This window comes from Melanerpes formicivorus, unplaced genomic scaffold, assembly GCF_026170545.1.
Source record: "Melanerpes formicivorus ecotype bairdi unplaced genomic scaffold, bMelFor1.0.p_v2 SCAF_4, whole genome shotgun sequence".
NCBI lineage: Eukaryota > Metazoa > Chordata > Aves > Piciformes > Picidae > Melanerpes > Melanerpes formicivorus.
This window is the reverse complement of record NW_027142356.1, coordinates 37665424-37681455: the sequence shown is the minus strand read 5'-3', so window position 1 is coordinate 37681455 and position 16032 is coordinate 37665424. Positions and strand designations below refer to the sequence as shown.

General features: G+C 49.1%; 1 protein-coding gene across 3 annotated transcripts in view; it reads left to right on the top strand.

Annotated features, from left to right (window-relative positions):
- Positions 1-14685, top strand: part of USP46 (ubiquitin specific peptidase 46) — a 77237-nt gene extending 62552 nt beyond the window's left edge. For all 3 annotated transcript variants that reach the window (XM_068137685.1, XM_068137686.1, XM_068137688.1), the window contains 5 exons: positions 2250-2326; positions 5310-5393; positions 6198-6395; positions 7527-7605; positions 8589-14685. In XM_068137685.1, coding sequence (XP_067993786.1) covers positions 2250-2326; positions 5310-5393; positions 6198-6395; positions 7527-7605; positions 8589-8690 — 540 coding nt within the window. In that variant the 3' untranslated portion in view covers positions 8691-14685. The remainder of the gene's footprint in view (positions 1-2249; positions 2327-5309; positions 5394-6197; positions 6396-7526; positions 7606-8588) is intronic.
- Positions 14686-16032: the final 1347 nt, after the last annotated feature.

Genomic DNA, 16032 nt, shown 5'->3' with positions numbered 1-16032 from the left:
GGATTGGATGTGGCACTTGGAGCCATGGTTTAGTTGTCAGGAGGTGCTGGGTGATAGGTTGGACTTGATGATCTCTGAGGTCTTTTCCAACCTTACTGATTCTATGATTGTGGAAACTAAGCCTTGCTGCCCCTAGTACCTCTCTTTACAGTTACAATCCTTTCCTTCTCACTGTACCTTTAGGAGCAGCTACTGAGATCACTGCTCCATGAATAAGTTTAATGTTCAGATTCATTTGTGTTCATGGAGCCCTGAGGAAGTGAGTGGCATGCAGATTTGTTATTAACAAGCCATGTGTTTTCTTCTCTCCCCCTGGTATTTCCTGGAGGATGCTGCCACTTGAAAGCCTGAGTGAGAATTAGTTCTAGTTGGGAAACCTGATTGCAAGTCGTCTGTTGATTGCTGTGGTTTCCAATCACATGCTCCTACTTAAAAGGAATAATAGAAGAGAAGTTTCTCTGTGAGGTTGCTATGTGAGAGAGGACAGAGAGGGGAAAAATCTGGCTTGGGAGAGCAATGACACCAGCTTTCCAAAAAGGTTGGAATCAACCTCACCTAACCTTTGCCTTGTAGAATGGAAGTGTTCAGGGATGAAGTAGTTTGCTCAGCTCCTTCTGTAGATGATGGAGATTGCAAAGGAGGTCCTTCAGGAAGCTCTCTCCATCTGCCTCTAGCTTCTTTCAGGAGACAGAGTGTTTTTGGCAGGATCAGGTGTTGTACTTCACAAGGCAGTGGCCTGGCTCTGTGGTGGTCCTGAGCTGTTGCATTAGTGCTGCAGCCATGCTGTGCACTGGGCCAACCAACTGACCTGGCCTAAGAATGATGTGCTCTTAACTCAGTGCTGCTACCAAGGACTTCCTCTAAAGGAAAAAATGGAAGTTGATCTCAGCTGCACTAAGATGGGGTAAGGTGCCCAGAGAAGGCATCTTCAGACAGCAAGCTGAGCTTAAATTTCTAACTGTAGACAGCTGAATTCAGGTGAGAGAAACCATCCCAGGGCCTGAAAGAACACATTCTGGTGCTGCTGGTCATCCAGAACAGCCCTGTGGCTCTGCACTCCAAGGAACTATGACTGACTTACCCACAGATTTGGGTCAGGGGTGGGGTGGGGAAGGAGAGAGAGAGATAGTCAACATGAAAAAAGGAGTTGGGCCAAGTTTGGAACAAGCTTGTGTGAGTGCAAACAGGAGAGAGAGACTGGGAATTAGACTTCAGTTCTAAACCCCCAAGTAACAGTAACAGCTGAAAGAAATGAAAGGTCAGTTAGAAATCATTCTGCCAAGCTTCTTGAAACAGCTGAGGCCTAATTCTGAATTCATAGCCAGTGTCTGCTCAGACAGAACTGTGCTGAGCTCAGGGGATGTCCCTGGGCAACAGCAAGAGTCTCCCTGTGTGTCACTCTGTGACCAAGCTTCATGGAAAGCCAGTGCTAGGGACTGCTGGTGGAGGAAGACCTACCTGAGGCTGACTGGGAGTGCAGCAACACCCTGTGTGCTGCTCGGGATACTGCTCCAGTTTGCTTTTTCTTGTGTTATTGTACTGTGAAGTCTTTGAGGAATTGTAAAGTGGATTCAGAGGTGTTCCTCTTGGTAACATATTCATGTGTGGTGCACAGTCAGGCAGTTCTTATGCTCACAGAGATTGCAGTCTGAGTCTGGGTCTCCAGCTGCCTTTAGTTCTGATCTGTATCCTGGCTCTAGCTCACCATCCCCTTTCAGAGAGTGTTTGATGTGCTGAAGTCAGTAGCAAACTTCCTACCTTCTGTCTGGTGTTCAGATGAAACACTGTACCTGCCAAAGGCTTTTCCAGGCTGCCCAGGGAGGTTGTGGCTGCCTCCTGCCTGGGGGTGTTGAAAGCCAGGTTGGACGAGGCCTTAAGCAGCTGAGTCTAGCTGAGAGGTGTCCCTGCCCATGGTGGGGATGTTGGAGTAGATGATCTCTGAGCTCCCTTCCAACCTGAGCCATTCTGTGAGGTATTTAACCTCCTTCTTCCCCATGAGGGCGGTGAGAGCCTGGCACAGGTTGCCCAGGGAGGTGGTGGAAGCCTCATCCCTGGAGGTTTTGAAGGCCAGGTTGGATGTGGCTCTGGTCAGCCTGCTGTAGTGTGAGGTGTCCCTGCCCATGGCTTAGAGTTTGGTGTTGGATGACCCTTGAGGTCCCTTCCAACCCTGAAATTCTGTGAGCCTATGATTCAGATGTATGGCAGCTTACTAAGCCTTTCACTTTGTCTTGTGTTTGGGTTTTGTACAGGTTAGTAGCAAAGATGAAGATTTTCTTGACCTCTCTGTTGATGTGGAGCAGAACACCTCAATTACACACTGTCTAAGGTAAATGAATGCACCTGTGACAGAGCAAGAGGACACAGTCTCAAGCTGTGCCAGGGGAGGGTGAGGCTGGATGTTAGGAAGAAATTCTTCCCAGCAAGAGAGATTGGCCATTGGGATGTGCTGCCCAGGGAGGTGGTGGAGTCAGCAGAGCTGGAGGTGTTTAAGAGGAGCCTGGCTGAGGCACTTGGTGCCATGGTTTAGTTGATTAGGTGGTGCTGGGTGATAGCTTGGACTGGATGATCTTGAAGGTCTTTTCCAACCTGGTGAATTCTGTATTATATATGTGTGTGTATCCTTGGCAGGTAGCTCTGTCTGGCTTTGATGAATTTTCCATGTCCAGCAGGTACAGAAAAGAGAAGTGGAAGGGCACTGGGAGTTGAGGTTTCTTAATGAGGCAGAAGGGAAAAAACCCACAGCTCTAAATTGGGTCTCCAAACTGGCTGTTTCCTCTAGTAGCAAAACATGCATTGATGCCCTGGTTTCTCTGTCAATGGAAATAATCTCTTGGGGAAAATGCTGGCTTGCCTTGTCAGCTGAAGAAGTGCTGCAGAATGGTAATGGGGCTTCAAAGGGATTTACATGTGCTTAACTTCCAGCTTCTGCTCAAGTGCTTTGTTGATCAGGACTGCTGTGCATGTATTAAGTGAAGTGTGTGCTTTGCAGGGTGAGTGCTGGAGCCCTGCAGGCTGAAAGGTTTCCAAAGTCTACTTCCCTGCCATGGGAGTTTCTTACTCTCTCTCATCCTGAACTGCCAGGGAGAAGTCTTTCATTCCAAGTGGCACCTCTGCTCCTGTTACATCCCTAGGTGTTAACCAAATACCACTTGGAGAGGTCAGAGCGATTTCCAGCTTTGCCTGGAGGGTTTCTCTCAGTGATTTGAAAGCTCTGGAGTTTGGACAGTGGTGCAATAAATTCATACTTGGATTTAGGGCACTCTGCTGCTGCTCCAAGGTAATGGTTTATCAGCTGGGCATTTGTCTTTCAAACTCCAAAATTGCTCCCAAGTTTGAAACTGCATTTCACAGTTCTGCAATGCTGAGGAAGACCAGAGCCACAGACAGAGAAAACATTGCTGACTCAGCAAGCAGTGATTGCTCTGTGGGGACCACACCTCCACCAGGCAATTTCTGGTACATTTGGAAGTGCTAGATCCAGTAAATTGTTTTTTCCTCCTTCTCAGCTTCTCTTTGGTCTCCTGCAGGACACTGCAGCAATCCTTAACCCCCTAGCACTTCCCTATGCTGTTCAAAGGCAATGTGAAAGCCTACTGACATGCAAAGGAGGCTGAAGAGTGCCTCTGCTGAGCTCCTTTCAGCCTGAGCACTGGCTGTCTTCTCTAGGTCTCTGCTCATGTTCATTACTCTTGGGCCTTCTCTCCAGCTGAGCCTCTCTCTCTTGAACTGCAGCTGCTGAAAAGTAGGCACAGTGTTCCTCTAGAGATTACTCAATCATGACAAGAAAGGATACCCTAACTCTCTCTGTGCACATCCCAGGGCAGTATTTGCCTTACTCCAACAGCATGATGTGCATTTTGAAGTCACAGAGTCATAGAATGCTCCAGGGACATCCAAAGCTCATCCAGTCCAACCTCCCTGCAGTCAGCAGGGACATCCCCAACTAGATCAGGTTGCCCAGAGCCCTCTCCAGCCTCACCTTGAATATCTCCAGGGATGGAGCCTCAGCCACCCTCCTGGGCAACCTGCTCCAGTGTTTCACCACCCTCATAGTAAAGAACTTCTTCCTGATACCCAGTCTAGATCTGCTCTTCTCCAGTTTGAAGCCATTGCTCCCTGTTCTGTCTCTGCAGGCCTCTGCAAACAGGCTCTCTCTGGCCTTCCTGTAGCCCCCTCCAGGTACTGGCAGGCTGCTGTTAGGTCTCCCCAGAGCCTCCTCTTCTCCAGGCTGAACAGCCCCAACTCCTCCCAGCCTGTCCACCCATTGTTCCTTTTGCAACAAAGGGAAGCAAAATCCCAGTTTTTCTGTCCTTGGAGTGGGAAGCAGGGGTGACAATTCACAGCTGGAAAGAGGGGAGCCCTCACCTCTCATCTCTGCTGCTTGCCTTTCACACTGGCTGTGTGCCTGCCTCTGCTTAGAAAGCAGATCTGCAGCCAGCACATGGATTTCCCCTGGCTGTTCTGTGGCACTATTCAGCGACATGTGCTTTTGTGGGGTCTCAGTAGGAGCAGCCAAGTTACTGCTCTCTTTGGAAACTCTGGGTTTGTGTTTAACAGCTGCTTTGCTGTGTCCTTACAGCTTTAAGTGCTGCTGCATTGAGAAGGTAAAGCTGAGAGCAAGTAGCCTTAATTTCTTTCCCTCAGCAGCCTGATGCTCTTTAGAGTTATTCCTGTAGCTTTCTCCAGATTGAACATGTCCAGAGAGTACAAGCCTCTGGCATAGGCTGGCACCACAGGGGAGCCACCTGGGCCTGAAGCAGAAGTCTAGTAACAAATAGAGTACAGACACAATGCTGTTATTTCCACTGGGAGTTGCAGAGTTCACCCCTCCATTTGGTTCTGACTTCTAAGCAGCCCAGTTGTGCTTTGCTTTGCTCTTTTCCATTCCAAGAACTCTGTGTGTGTGCAAGAGGACTCAAGCCCAGCTCACAGAAGACCACCACAGTGAGCTGTTTGAGGATGAGAGGTATCAGAAGCTGTTCCATTCTGCAAGCAATGCCAAAACAAACAACTGGATGGCTTGAGCAACTACCCCCAGGTCTAGGCAGCCCCTAAGAGCTATGTCCCATGCTGAGGTACCTGACCATCCACCTGTATCCTGGAGGGCCCCAGCTCCTGGTACATAGCAGCCAGATACCTGAAGCCCCTTTGCAGGCCCCAGGACAGCTGCTTTACATGCTTTAGAAAACTGGTCTCAGTGCAGAGAGAAGCTAATCCTCTGTGTGTCGTCTTCAGGTTCCAGTTCACCAGCCCAGGGGGGGCAAAAGGGTTAAGATCCTTTAAGAACTGATCATTGTGTTTATTTACAGAGACTTCAGTAACACAGAGACCTTATGTAGTGAGCAGAAATACTACTGTGAGACTTGCTGCAGTAAACAAGAGGCACAGAAAAGGTAAGTGAATTGCTGGCTGGTTCCCTCCTGGGCTTTGATAAACCTCCTCCTTGCTACTGTATCCTGGGCTGTATGAAGAGGAGTGTGGCCAGAAGGTTAAGAGAGGCCTCAGCTCCAACACCACCTCCAGCTGTGGTGTCCCCAGCATAAGAAGGACACAGAGATGTTGGAGTGACTCCAGAGGAGGCCACAAAGATGATCCAAGGGCAAAGATGATCCACCTCTGCTATGAGGACAGGCTGAGGGAGCCTGGGGGTGGTCAGCCTGGAGAAGACCCCACAGGGACCTTAGAGCTGCCTTCCAGTAGCTGAAGGGATCCTACAGGAAGGCTGCAGAGGGACTTCTCCTAAGGATGCCTAGAGACAGGACAAGGGGGAATGGTTTGAAGCTGAGGCAGAGCAGGGTTAGACTGGAGTTAGGAAGTAGTTCTTCAGTGTGAGGGTGGTGAGACTCTGGAATAGGCTACCCAAGGGGTGTTGAAGGCCAGGCTGGATGAGGCCTTGGGCAGCTGAGGCTAGTTGAGAGGTGTCCGTGCCCCTGGCAGGGAGATTGAGGGAGATGATCTCTGAGGTCCCTTCCAGCCAGAGCCATTCTGTGAGTCTGTGATTTATTGTGTTTAGGCATGTGGAAGCTTTGCAGCCCAGCTGCAGTCTGTGTGGGCCAGGTCTCTCCATCCAGAAGTTTGTTAGCTGTCTGCTGACACTTAGGAAGAGCTTTATAAAGCAAACCTTTCCTCAGTAGCGAAGGGCAGGATGGCTCTGACCTGGGCAGGCCTTTATCATCTGCACTCTGATGGTTTCCCAGGATGAGAGTGAAAAAACTGCCAATGATCCTTGCCTTACACCTGAAGAGATTCAAGTACATGGAGCAGTTGCACAGGTACACCAAGCTGTCCTACCGCGTGGTGTTCCCGCTGGAGTTACGGCTCTTCAACACCTCCGGCGACGCTGTCAACTTGGACCGGATGTACGACCTGGTGGCTGTTGTTGTGCACTGTGGGAGGTGAGCTGCTCTCCTGTACACCTTGAGACAGAATGAGGGGGAGGGCAGGAGGGAAGACATAAACCCTGCTGCAGCACCAACTTCCCCATGCCTTGGCCTGAGCCTCTTAGCCACTCTCCCTCATTGTAAATCTGCACTTGTATAAAAAGTGATGTCTCAAGCCTTCAGGAGTCCCAGGGCTGGCTGGAATTACTGGAGCTGCCTCCTTTCTCATCAGCCAGGCCTCTGTGAGGGCTGGACACTGCTAGCATGCAGGCCCTACACCAGAGCAGCTTGCTCTGCTGTCCAGGCAATGAAAATGATAGTTCTAATACAGCCTCTCCCCTGGGGTGCTGTCAGCTGTGCAACAGACAAGTCCTTGGTGCTCCAGGAACACAGCTTGGTTCTCCCTCTTCTCAAAGGCTGTCTAACTAAAGGCTCATGGTTGGCATCAAACAGTTTTCCTCCTCAAGTTTAGTTCCTAATGGTTGAAATATGTTGGCCTGCCCCAAGCAAGTTGGGAAATGTTCTGTAGGTGAATTTCCAAATGGTAGTGGCAGAGGTGAAAAAACCTCTGCAACAAGTCAGTAAATGTACCACCAGGGGTGAGTTAGCTGCTGTCTTGATTAGGGCAGTGGAACATCTTCCTTACAAGGAGAGCCTGGGGGAGCTGAGGGCTCTGGAGCTTGGAGAGGAGGAGCCTGAGGGTGACCTCATTGCTGGTGCTAAAGCTGTGCAGGATGAGTGCCCAGAGGCTGGAGCCAGGCTCTGCTGGGGGATGCCCAATGCCAGCACAAGGGGCAGGGGTGGAAGCTGAGGCAGAGGAAGTGCCATGGAAACAGGAGGAAACATTTTTTTCCCTGTAAGGTTGATGGAGCACTGGAGCAGGCTGCCCAGGGGGGTTGTGGAGCCTCCTTCTCAGGAGATACTCAAAACCTACCTGGGTGTGTTCCCGGGTGACCTGCCCTGGGTGCTCCTGCTCTGGCAGGGGGGTTGCACTGGATGAGCTTTTCAAGATCCCTTCCAACCCCTAACACTCTGACTCATAACAGTTCTACTTCTCTCCTCATGCATGCAGAGGTGTGGCTGATCAAACTGGACTCATTACCTTCTAATATTCTGGGGGTTGTGCTTCTTTTGTTTGCCTTCTAGCGGACCCAACCGGGGGCATTATATCACTATTGTGAAGAGTCATGGATTTTGGCTCCTCTTTGATGATGACATTGTAGAGGTCAGTATGCTGAAGGTCACAAGCACAGCTTTTGGTCTGCATGTTCTCTATTGGAAGTTCAAATTCTGATCCAGATCTGGGTTTGGATTAGCAGCCTGCACAGCCACAGTGTGACTGTAGTGTGATGTCTAGCTCAGCAATGTTAGAAAGGAAGGCTGCAAACAACATCATCAAGCCTGTAGATTTCACTCCTGTTTTCAGACATGTGTAGTATCACTCTGAAGGAGCTTACTTTGGAGTGTTTTCTAGATCTAATGAAATCAATTGAATTCACTAAAACCTTCAGCAGCTATGTTGCAACCCTTGGCAACAGCACTGGGCAAAATTGGACTGTGCAAAGCTAACACTGCTGGAGAATGTTCATTGTTGAACCACTGAGAAGTTACAAGGAAGTCTGGGTGCTGCAGCCAGTCTGGCTTTGAGTGTAAACTAGAGCAAGGTCTGGCCCACAGCTATTGCAGAGTCTGCCTCAGCATTCTGCAATCATTCTAAAGCAAACCCTCTGTGTCATTGTGGCACCTGGGCAAAACTGGAGCCTGGAGTCTGATTGCCCAGCAGCAGGAAAGTGAGCAGTGGGACATTGGGTAGAGCATGTCTGGAAGAGGGTCCCTGGGAACTTCAGCTGGTGACACTTAGGTGTTTGCACCATGCTCAGTGCCACATGCCAAGGAGTCTCTCTCTCTTGCTGCAAAAAGCCTAACTCAGGAATGCTCAGGGATGGACTCGGTGACCTTTGGAGGTCCCTTCCAACCCAAGCCATTCTATGACTCTGATTCTGGTGACTTCCATGATGAGAGCAGTAGGGCTCAGCCCTTGAGCATGATCCTTTCAGTGCTTAAGTCATGACCAGAACTTGCTCACTGCTGCCTTGCAACACAGACCCCAGCTCTTGTTTCTGCAGCCATTTAACCCATTTCTCCTGTTTCTTGTTACCTAACAGCAAAGCCAAGCACAACAAACCACCCCTTTCCTTTCTTCCACAGAAAATAGATGCTCAGGCTATTGAGGAGTTCTATGGGCTGACATCTGACATATCAAAGAATTCAGAGTCTGGCTATATTTTATTCTATCAGTCAAGAGAGTGACTGGGCCACCGGCGACCTCCACGCACACCACTGCTGCAACCACAAGGAGCTGCTGGGCCTCCCTGAACTGACTTCTGCATCTTGTGTGGCTGCACAAGGATCCTCTCTGTCTCCTGGTCCATGTCATCACTGACCAGAACCCTCCGTTTTTGACACACAGAACTTTACCTTGGGGTGGGGGTGGGGGGAGTCCTTTGTAGTTTTTAAGTCCTATTGAGGAGCCCTAATTGCAGTCAGATTTTAGTGGCATTTCCATGGACTAACACTGACAGGTAACAAGGTTTGGATGTCAACTGTTACAGCCCAGCCCAACTAGAGTAAGGTTTGTTTCCCTATGGAAGTGTTCATTGCATTTAGGGCAAAACTGTTTCTAAGCTTTTGGGGTGTGTTGATTTACAAAGCATTCCTTTAAGTACATCCTGACAGCTGCTGAAGTGGAAGGAAAACAAACCAAGCCCACTCTGCTCCATGCTGAGTGGAATTAGGGTTGGAGAGGGGGTGATTTATTTTTAATGTATTGCTGTAAGAGAGACTCCTCCAAAATCATTTTAATCTTTGGGCTCTTAAAAACCTTGCAGTGCATCTCCTGAGGCCAAAAATTCCCAGAGAAGGATTTAAATGACAATGGAACTGAGTCATCCTCTATGGGCAGTCTGTGGTGAAGGCAGTACAGCTGATAGCTCAGTGTAAAGGGAGTGAGAGAAGCCAGATGACAGAGAGAGAAACCACACCACTGAGCTGATCTCTCTGCTAGAACTGCACCCCAGGTTGGTTACTCAGTTGGGTGTGCAGAGATTGCAGCCCTGCTCTCATGTGACGTGTCCATCAGGACTGCAGCTGCAGCCCTTCTCCAGTACATGAGGCAAGGTCTAGATCCTGCTGTTTGCTGAAGGCCTGGAGGTCCCATTTTAATGCCTCAAGACAGAGCCCAGTTCCTCTCACCACCACTGAGTACACCCCAACCATTACTTCACAAGCACTGCCAGGTGTAAATCAGCCCTAGCAGTTTGGCCAGGTGTGACAGCATTTGGGTCAGCAGAGAAGCAGGGCTCTGGAGTGTCTGGTTTTAAAGACCTCAGAAGGCTGAAGTCTGATTTCCTGGGTAAGCCTGGCTGGCACTAGGAATGCACTGGCCAAGAAAATTGCTGAAGTCACACAGTGGCATCTGGCAAAGAATGAATGTAGGAGGAAGTGTCAAGAGTGCATGAGAAGGGATTGAAAGCAGGTTGAGGCAGTGCTAACACTGGGTCACTACTTTGCTTGCTTTGACACTTAGACAATCCTTGAACTCCAGTAGCCAAGTTGCTGTTGCACTGAAGTCAGCAGCAAAGCCCCGTGCTGCCTTCAGCCTGGCTGCTGGCTGTAGTGTTTACAAGGAGGTGTTCTCAGCTCACAAAAGTCATTTCCATTATTTCCAGCTGTTCAGTTTCCTTCACTCACTTTCATTAGGTATGTGGTAGCCAAGGTTGCTTCTGGCCCTTCTGCTCTTGCACAGAAGAGCTGAAGAGCTGGCCCCTCCCTGGCTGCCACTCCCTTCTGAGCAATGGCTTTTGAAGTGCAGCTAGATCTTGCATTTTTAGTCTTCTGTAGGAAAGAGAATGACCTTTTTTGGACCTTTCTTGGTTTTCCCCCCCTTGCATTGTAATCTACTGTGAATGTGAATATGTTTTGTTAAGTCATGGTGAAAATGAAGTAGTAGCTTTGACTGCAACTTCAGGTGGAGCTCAGCTGGGTTTAGCAATGGCTGTTTTGTAAACCAAGGTAGCACTTTACATGGAATGAGAATCAGAAGTGGACTTTTCATCTGGCACTGTTTGTGACTCATCCTATTGTTATACCAGCAAACAGAGAATGTAACCTTAGAGTACCTACCTGGGGCACCAGTAGTGGTCTGCTGAGATCACTCCCACGGATGAAGGCTGCTCTGCAAGCTCCAGACTCGGGATGCAGCTCTGGTCCTTGTATTGAGGTTAGAATGAAATGTTCTGTCTCAGAGAAGACTTTACCCTCAGCTCTGAGGCCCAGCAGCTTCTCCACTGAACAGCTAAACCTGCAAAGCCTTCTTCAGGGGCTTGATTGGTAAGCAATCAGAATTTCCCTGTGAAAAGAGAATAACCATCACTTGCCTGGGAAGGTTAGGCAGGTGTCCTCACTGTGAATGAAGGCACTTTCTGGACTGACATTAACTAGTGCTGCTCCCAAGGGCTGTACTTCAGTTTACTGCTGAACATGCTTCAAGTTTAAAACAAGCAACACAAGGATTATATTCACAGGAGTGTTATTGGAAGGGTGAGAGCTCATGTTGATACCTGATGTAAGTCTCCATTGCAATTAATTTAAGATCAGCTGGCTTTTAGGAGATGGTTTTCCACATTTGAATTTGCTTACCAGAAACCTGCTCTTCAAAACATGAATCATATGAGTGGGTATGAATGTAATGCTCTGCTTTTCTCCAGCTGCAGGACTGCTCTAGAGTGTAAAACACAGATAAGTGAGAGGAAAATTGCTAGCAGAGCTGTTCAATAAGGCAGTGCAAACCGTAGCTCATGGAAAGGTCCCAGCATGAGTATCACACCAAGTCCAACAGCAGTGAGCTGACATCAGCTCTGCAAAGCTGTGGAGTGCTCACTTCATGCTAAGGATCATTTTATTTTGGCTAACAAAACACAATTGATTGTGGGCACAGTTCTGTAACTTCTGTCCCATCTACAGCTCCAGGGAGGTTCTCCTTCCCCTCTGCTCCGCTGTGAAGCGACCACACCTGGAATACTGTGTCCAGTTTTGGGCTTCCCCGGTTCAAGGGAGACAGGGATCTGCTGGAGAGGAGCCAATTGGGGTAAAGATTGCTGCTGTGAAGAGACTGAGAGCCCTGGGGCTGTCTGGTCTGGAGAAGAGAAGGCTGAGAGGGATCTGATCAATGTATCTGAGGGGTGGGTGCCAGGATGAGGGGGCCAGGTTCTTTTCAGTGATGCCCAGGGAAAGGATACTGAGCTTCCACCTCAGCAGGAGGAGGCACTTTATGGTGAGGGTGCCAGAGCCCTGGAACAGGCTGCCCAGAGAGGTTGTGGAGTCTCCTGCTCTGGAGACTTCCAAAATCCATCTGGATGTGTTCCTGTGCAGCCTGCCCTAGGTGATCCTGCTTTGGCAGGGGGGTTGGACTCAATGTGTGGAGGTCCCTTCCAACCCCTAACATGCTGTGATTCTGTGTGCTCAATGTCTTGACTTGGGTCCAGCAAAAGCTGTCCATCAGGGCAGCCTGAAGGCTGCCAGTGCAGGCAGCACAATTCCTATGTCAAATCCAGGTCTGCAGGACTGGGATCCTCCCAGGAACAATCCTAGGTTCTAAAGTGTTGTGCTTAAGTAAGCCATAATCCTTGTTCTCTTCTGCTGGGGGAGAGATTGCCAGTCCCTTAGAGCACAGGAGGGGTTAGGGGTTGGAAGGGACTTCTGAAAGTTGGAGTCCAACCCTCAGACAAACTTAGGAACGGATGGAAAAATATCTAGGACAATAAAAAGCTTTCCAGCCAGCAACTAGGGAACAAACTCGTGGCACAGATGTCTAATGATACATTATGATTCCCTGACATGAGTGGGTTTACAGTGTCAGCAGGCCTAAGGCCATCTGAAGTTCTCTCTTTCACCTGCTGTTGCTGAGCTGTGTTGTCCATTTCTAGATCCATTACTTTGTTCTTCCTTAGCAAAAAGCGATTTTGTCCTGTGCTGTTTTCCTGCTGAACCCAATGAATCAGGTGGAGAATGAGTTCAGCCCTCAGCTTTTATGCTTCCTAGAACAGGCTGTCAGGATTTTATGTAACTTCTATTTTTGGGGCCATAGCAGAGGGAGGCAGAAGAGGGAGCTGAGGGAGAGGCCAGACCAGTGAAGAAGAACACCTTGTTGAAATCAAGTCCCAAGATTCCTCCTGCCACTTTTACTGTAATCATTCACAGGCCCCACAGAGCAGTAGATTACATCTTAGAGGCCTTGTTCCATTAGCAGCTGGAGCAAAGAAAATAAACTAGCAGGGATTAGATTTAATAAAGATATTAAAGACCTAACTAAGCTGGAACTGAAATTCCTCTTACATGCTGGGGTCTAAAGTGCTCCCACAACCTGCCTTTTGTCTTCAGACATTGCATTTCATTCACCCATCTGTACAGCAGGGACCTGAGCTGACAGCTCACAGCTGCCTCTCAGCAGCAGACCCTCCTTGTTCAGTCTCTCTTAATGTTTGCTGCTTGTAGCTGCCAGGAGCAAGCAGCATCTTACAGCTGAGTGTGCTGGAAAGCCTGAGTGTGGGCTGGGCACTTGTCCTTTGCTGGCAGTGTTTGGTTTAATTTATTTCTCTTTCTTTTGTTGGTCTGTTATTGTATTTGTACAGTAACTTAATGGAGTTTGTGTTAGCAGTTTGCTGGTTTCACTTTGGTGGACTCTGATTGGTATTAATTTTTGTTAATGTAATCAACCCAAGCACTTTAGCAACACTGTCACCCTTGTTGAGATTCCAAGCAGCTTAACACTTGGTCCTTGTGCTCTTGCAGCTGTTTGCTTTGGATCTGACACCTCCAGCTGCAGCCCAGTGTCCTTTCCTAGGCTTCTAGTCCTAGCTGGGCTGTAAAGCTGGGCAGGCCACATTTGCTCACAGGTGCTAGTACATAACAAGGGTGCAGGATTTACTGCATGTCTGCTGCCCACAGCAGTGTGTGGGGTACACAGCCCCTCTTGCACTCTGCCTGCCAACTCATCTGACAGTGAGAGTGAGACTTTCATCTGTGGCACAGTGATCAGTGACTGTCAGGGAGAGAAGCTGCACTTTTCCCAGCAGAGTTCCCTTGCCCAAAGACAGTCAGCTGTCCAGCAGCTGATGAGGCAGGTACTGCTCCCTTTGCCTTTTGATCTGTGTCCTCTACAGTCTCAAGTGGGAATAATCTTGAGAGATGCATTAATTCCTGGCCCTTGTGTGACTGCTAGCAAGAAGAGTAATAAATCATCTTGCATCTTCATTCTCTCCAGTTGGGCTCTCACTGAGAGAGGGACTTGTCATGAGGGGCGCTAGAGACAGGGCAAGGGGCTATGGTTTGAAGCGGGGTTAGATGGGAGCTGAGGTCGTTCTTCAGTACAAGGGTGGTGAGAGTCTGGAATAGGCTGTGGCTGCCTCCTCCCTGGGGGTGCTGAAGGCCAGGCTGGATGAGGCCTTGAGCAGCTGAGTGTAGTTGAGAGGTGTCCCTGCCCGTGGTGGGGAGTTTGGAGTAGAGGATCCCTGAGGTCCCTTCTGACCTAAGCCATTCTAGGATGATTCTGTGATTTGCAAACCTCCCAACCCAGATCATGTTCACATTGTCTCCTTGTCCTCTCCCCACTCCCTAGCAGCAAGAGCAGCATCAGAGCAGCCATGGTATAGGTTCAAATGCTTTTGCTGGAGACAACTTTCCAGCTTCATGGCTTTGTTGAGGACAACCTGAGCCAAGCTCTGTAACTTACCTGTGACTTGGGAGGAGTTAAGTTACCAAATGCTGCATGAATTTGAGTGTAGGCTAGGGGGAAGAGAAAGGGAAGGGAGGAAAACATGGGGAGAGATGGGGTTTGGGGTTTCTCTTGGGGATTTGAATCTGTCTATCTGTTTGTAAAGGCACAGCCCCTCTCCACTTTGTCAAACCCAGGCAATCATCATGAAACCACTTCAATACTTTGTGTGAGGTTTTGCTTTTGTTTGTTTGTGGTTTTTCTCTTTTGTAAATGGAGTCAGAGGTAATAAAACCTGAGGCACAGAAGGGAGGGACACAGAAATCCTGAGTTTGCAGGGAAGCCCCCAACACCTGCTGTATGTGTACAGCTGTCTCTGCTCTTTTTAGTCCTGTACATGTAATTAAACCCTGCACTACCTGCAGACCTGTAAAATAAAGTCTCCTGTTGGTTATTCAGGTTGTACCATAAGAGCAGCAGTATTTTCTCCTGTTAACATGTTTCTATTTTGCATAAAATAAACTCCCTGGCTCACCTTGCTTCCAGTCACCTTCCTTTGAGCTCAGCCAGAGCCTCAGACCTAGGAGGATTTTTCTCCACCTAAGCTGACTGCCTCTGAGGGCAACATTTTGCATGCAGTTCAGGAGTTGTCTTGGTGGACTATCCACAGAATCCTGAGCTGGCCCTAGTTACACATCACCTAGCTGCACATCACTGACCTTGCCAGGGTGGCTGAGAACAGCTGAAAGTCAGCAGAATGAAAAGCAGCTGGGCTCAAGCTAACCTTTTGTATCAGGGAACAATGAGAATCCCAAGCCCTGTTGTAGCAAGTCCAGAGATGAGCCCAGTGCTGGCTCTCTCTGCTCCACACCTAGGCAGCTGCAATACACATTTGGCCCAAGCTCATCTTTGCACAAGTTGTGTGTTCCTGCCAGTAAAGCATGAGCAGCTCTAGAGAGAAGGGTAACCAACCACAAGCACTCTCTTGCTTCAGGTGGCTCAGGGGGTCATGACCTAAGAAGATTCCTTTAGTGAATCAATCCAAGACTACTCTGAACCACAACAACTTTGCCTTTCCTTTGGGTTTTTTTGTTTTCTTAGCCCTATGCTTCCCTTCCTCATTCCCCCATGGCTGGGGGGGAGGAACTCTCAGTTTACTTTGTCACAGCAAGTGTCCAGGCTTCAGCTGTGAAGGAAGCTGTAGGTGGCATTCACTGCTGTGAAGAGTGATCATACAATCACCTGATTGGTAAAGCCCTTGGGACTGAGTCCAACCATAACCTAACATCTCCCTGTGCATAACTGCAAGTTATCAAAGTGCAGCACAGCCCTGTGAGGAGAGGCTGAGGCAGCTGGGGTTGCTTAGCCTGGAGAAGAGGAGGCTCAGGGGAGACCTCATTGCTCTCTACAACTACCTGAAGGGAGGTTGTAGCCAGGTGGGGGTTGGTCTCTTCTCCCAGGCAACCAGCACCAGAACAAGAGGACACAGTCTCAAGCTGTGCCAGGGGAGGGTTAGGCTGGATGTTAGGAAGAAATTCTTCCCAGCAAGAGAGATTGGCCATTGGGATGTGCTGCCCAGGGAGGTGGTGGAGTCACCATCACTGGAGGTGTTCAAAAAGAGCCTGGATGAGGCACTTGGTGCCATGGTTTAGTTGATTAGATGGTGTTGGGTGATAGGTTGGACTCAATGATCTCAAAGGTCTTTTCCAACCTGGTGAATTCTGTATTCTTAACGTGAGCATCTCTTTGCCTGTTTCAGTTTAACCAGCCACAGACACTTCACCTGGTGCCAGCAGTGCCATGAGCACAGAAGCAGCAGGGGAGGCAATAGCCTGGAGTTTGCAGGTTGCCCCAGGATGCACAAGAGATCTTTCATGGCCA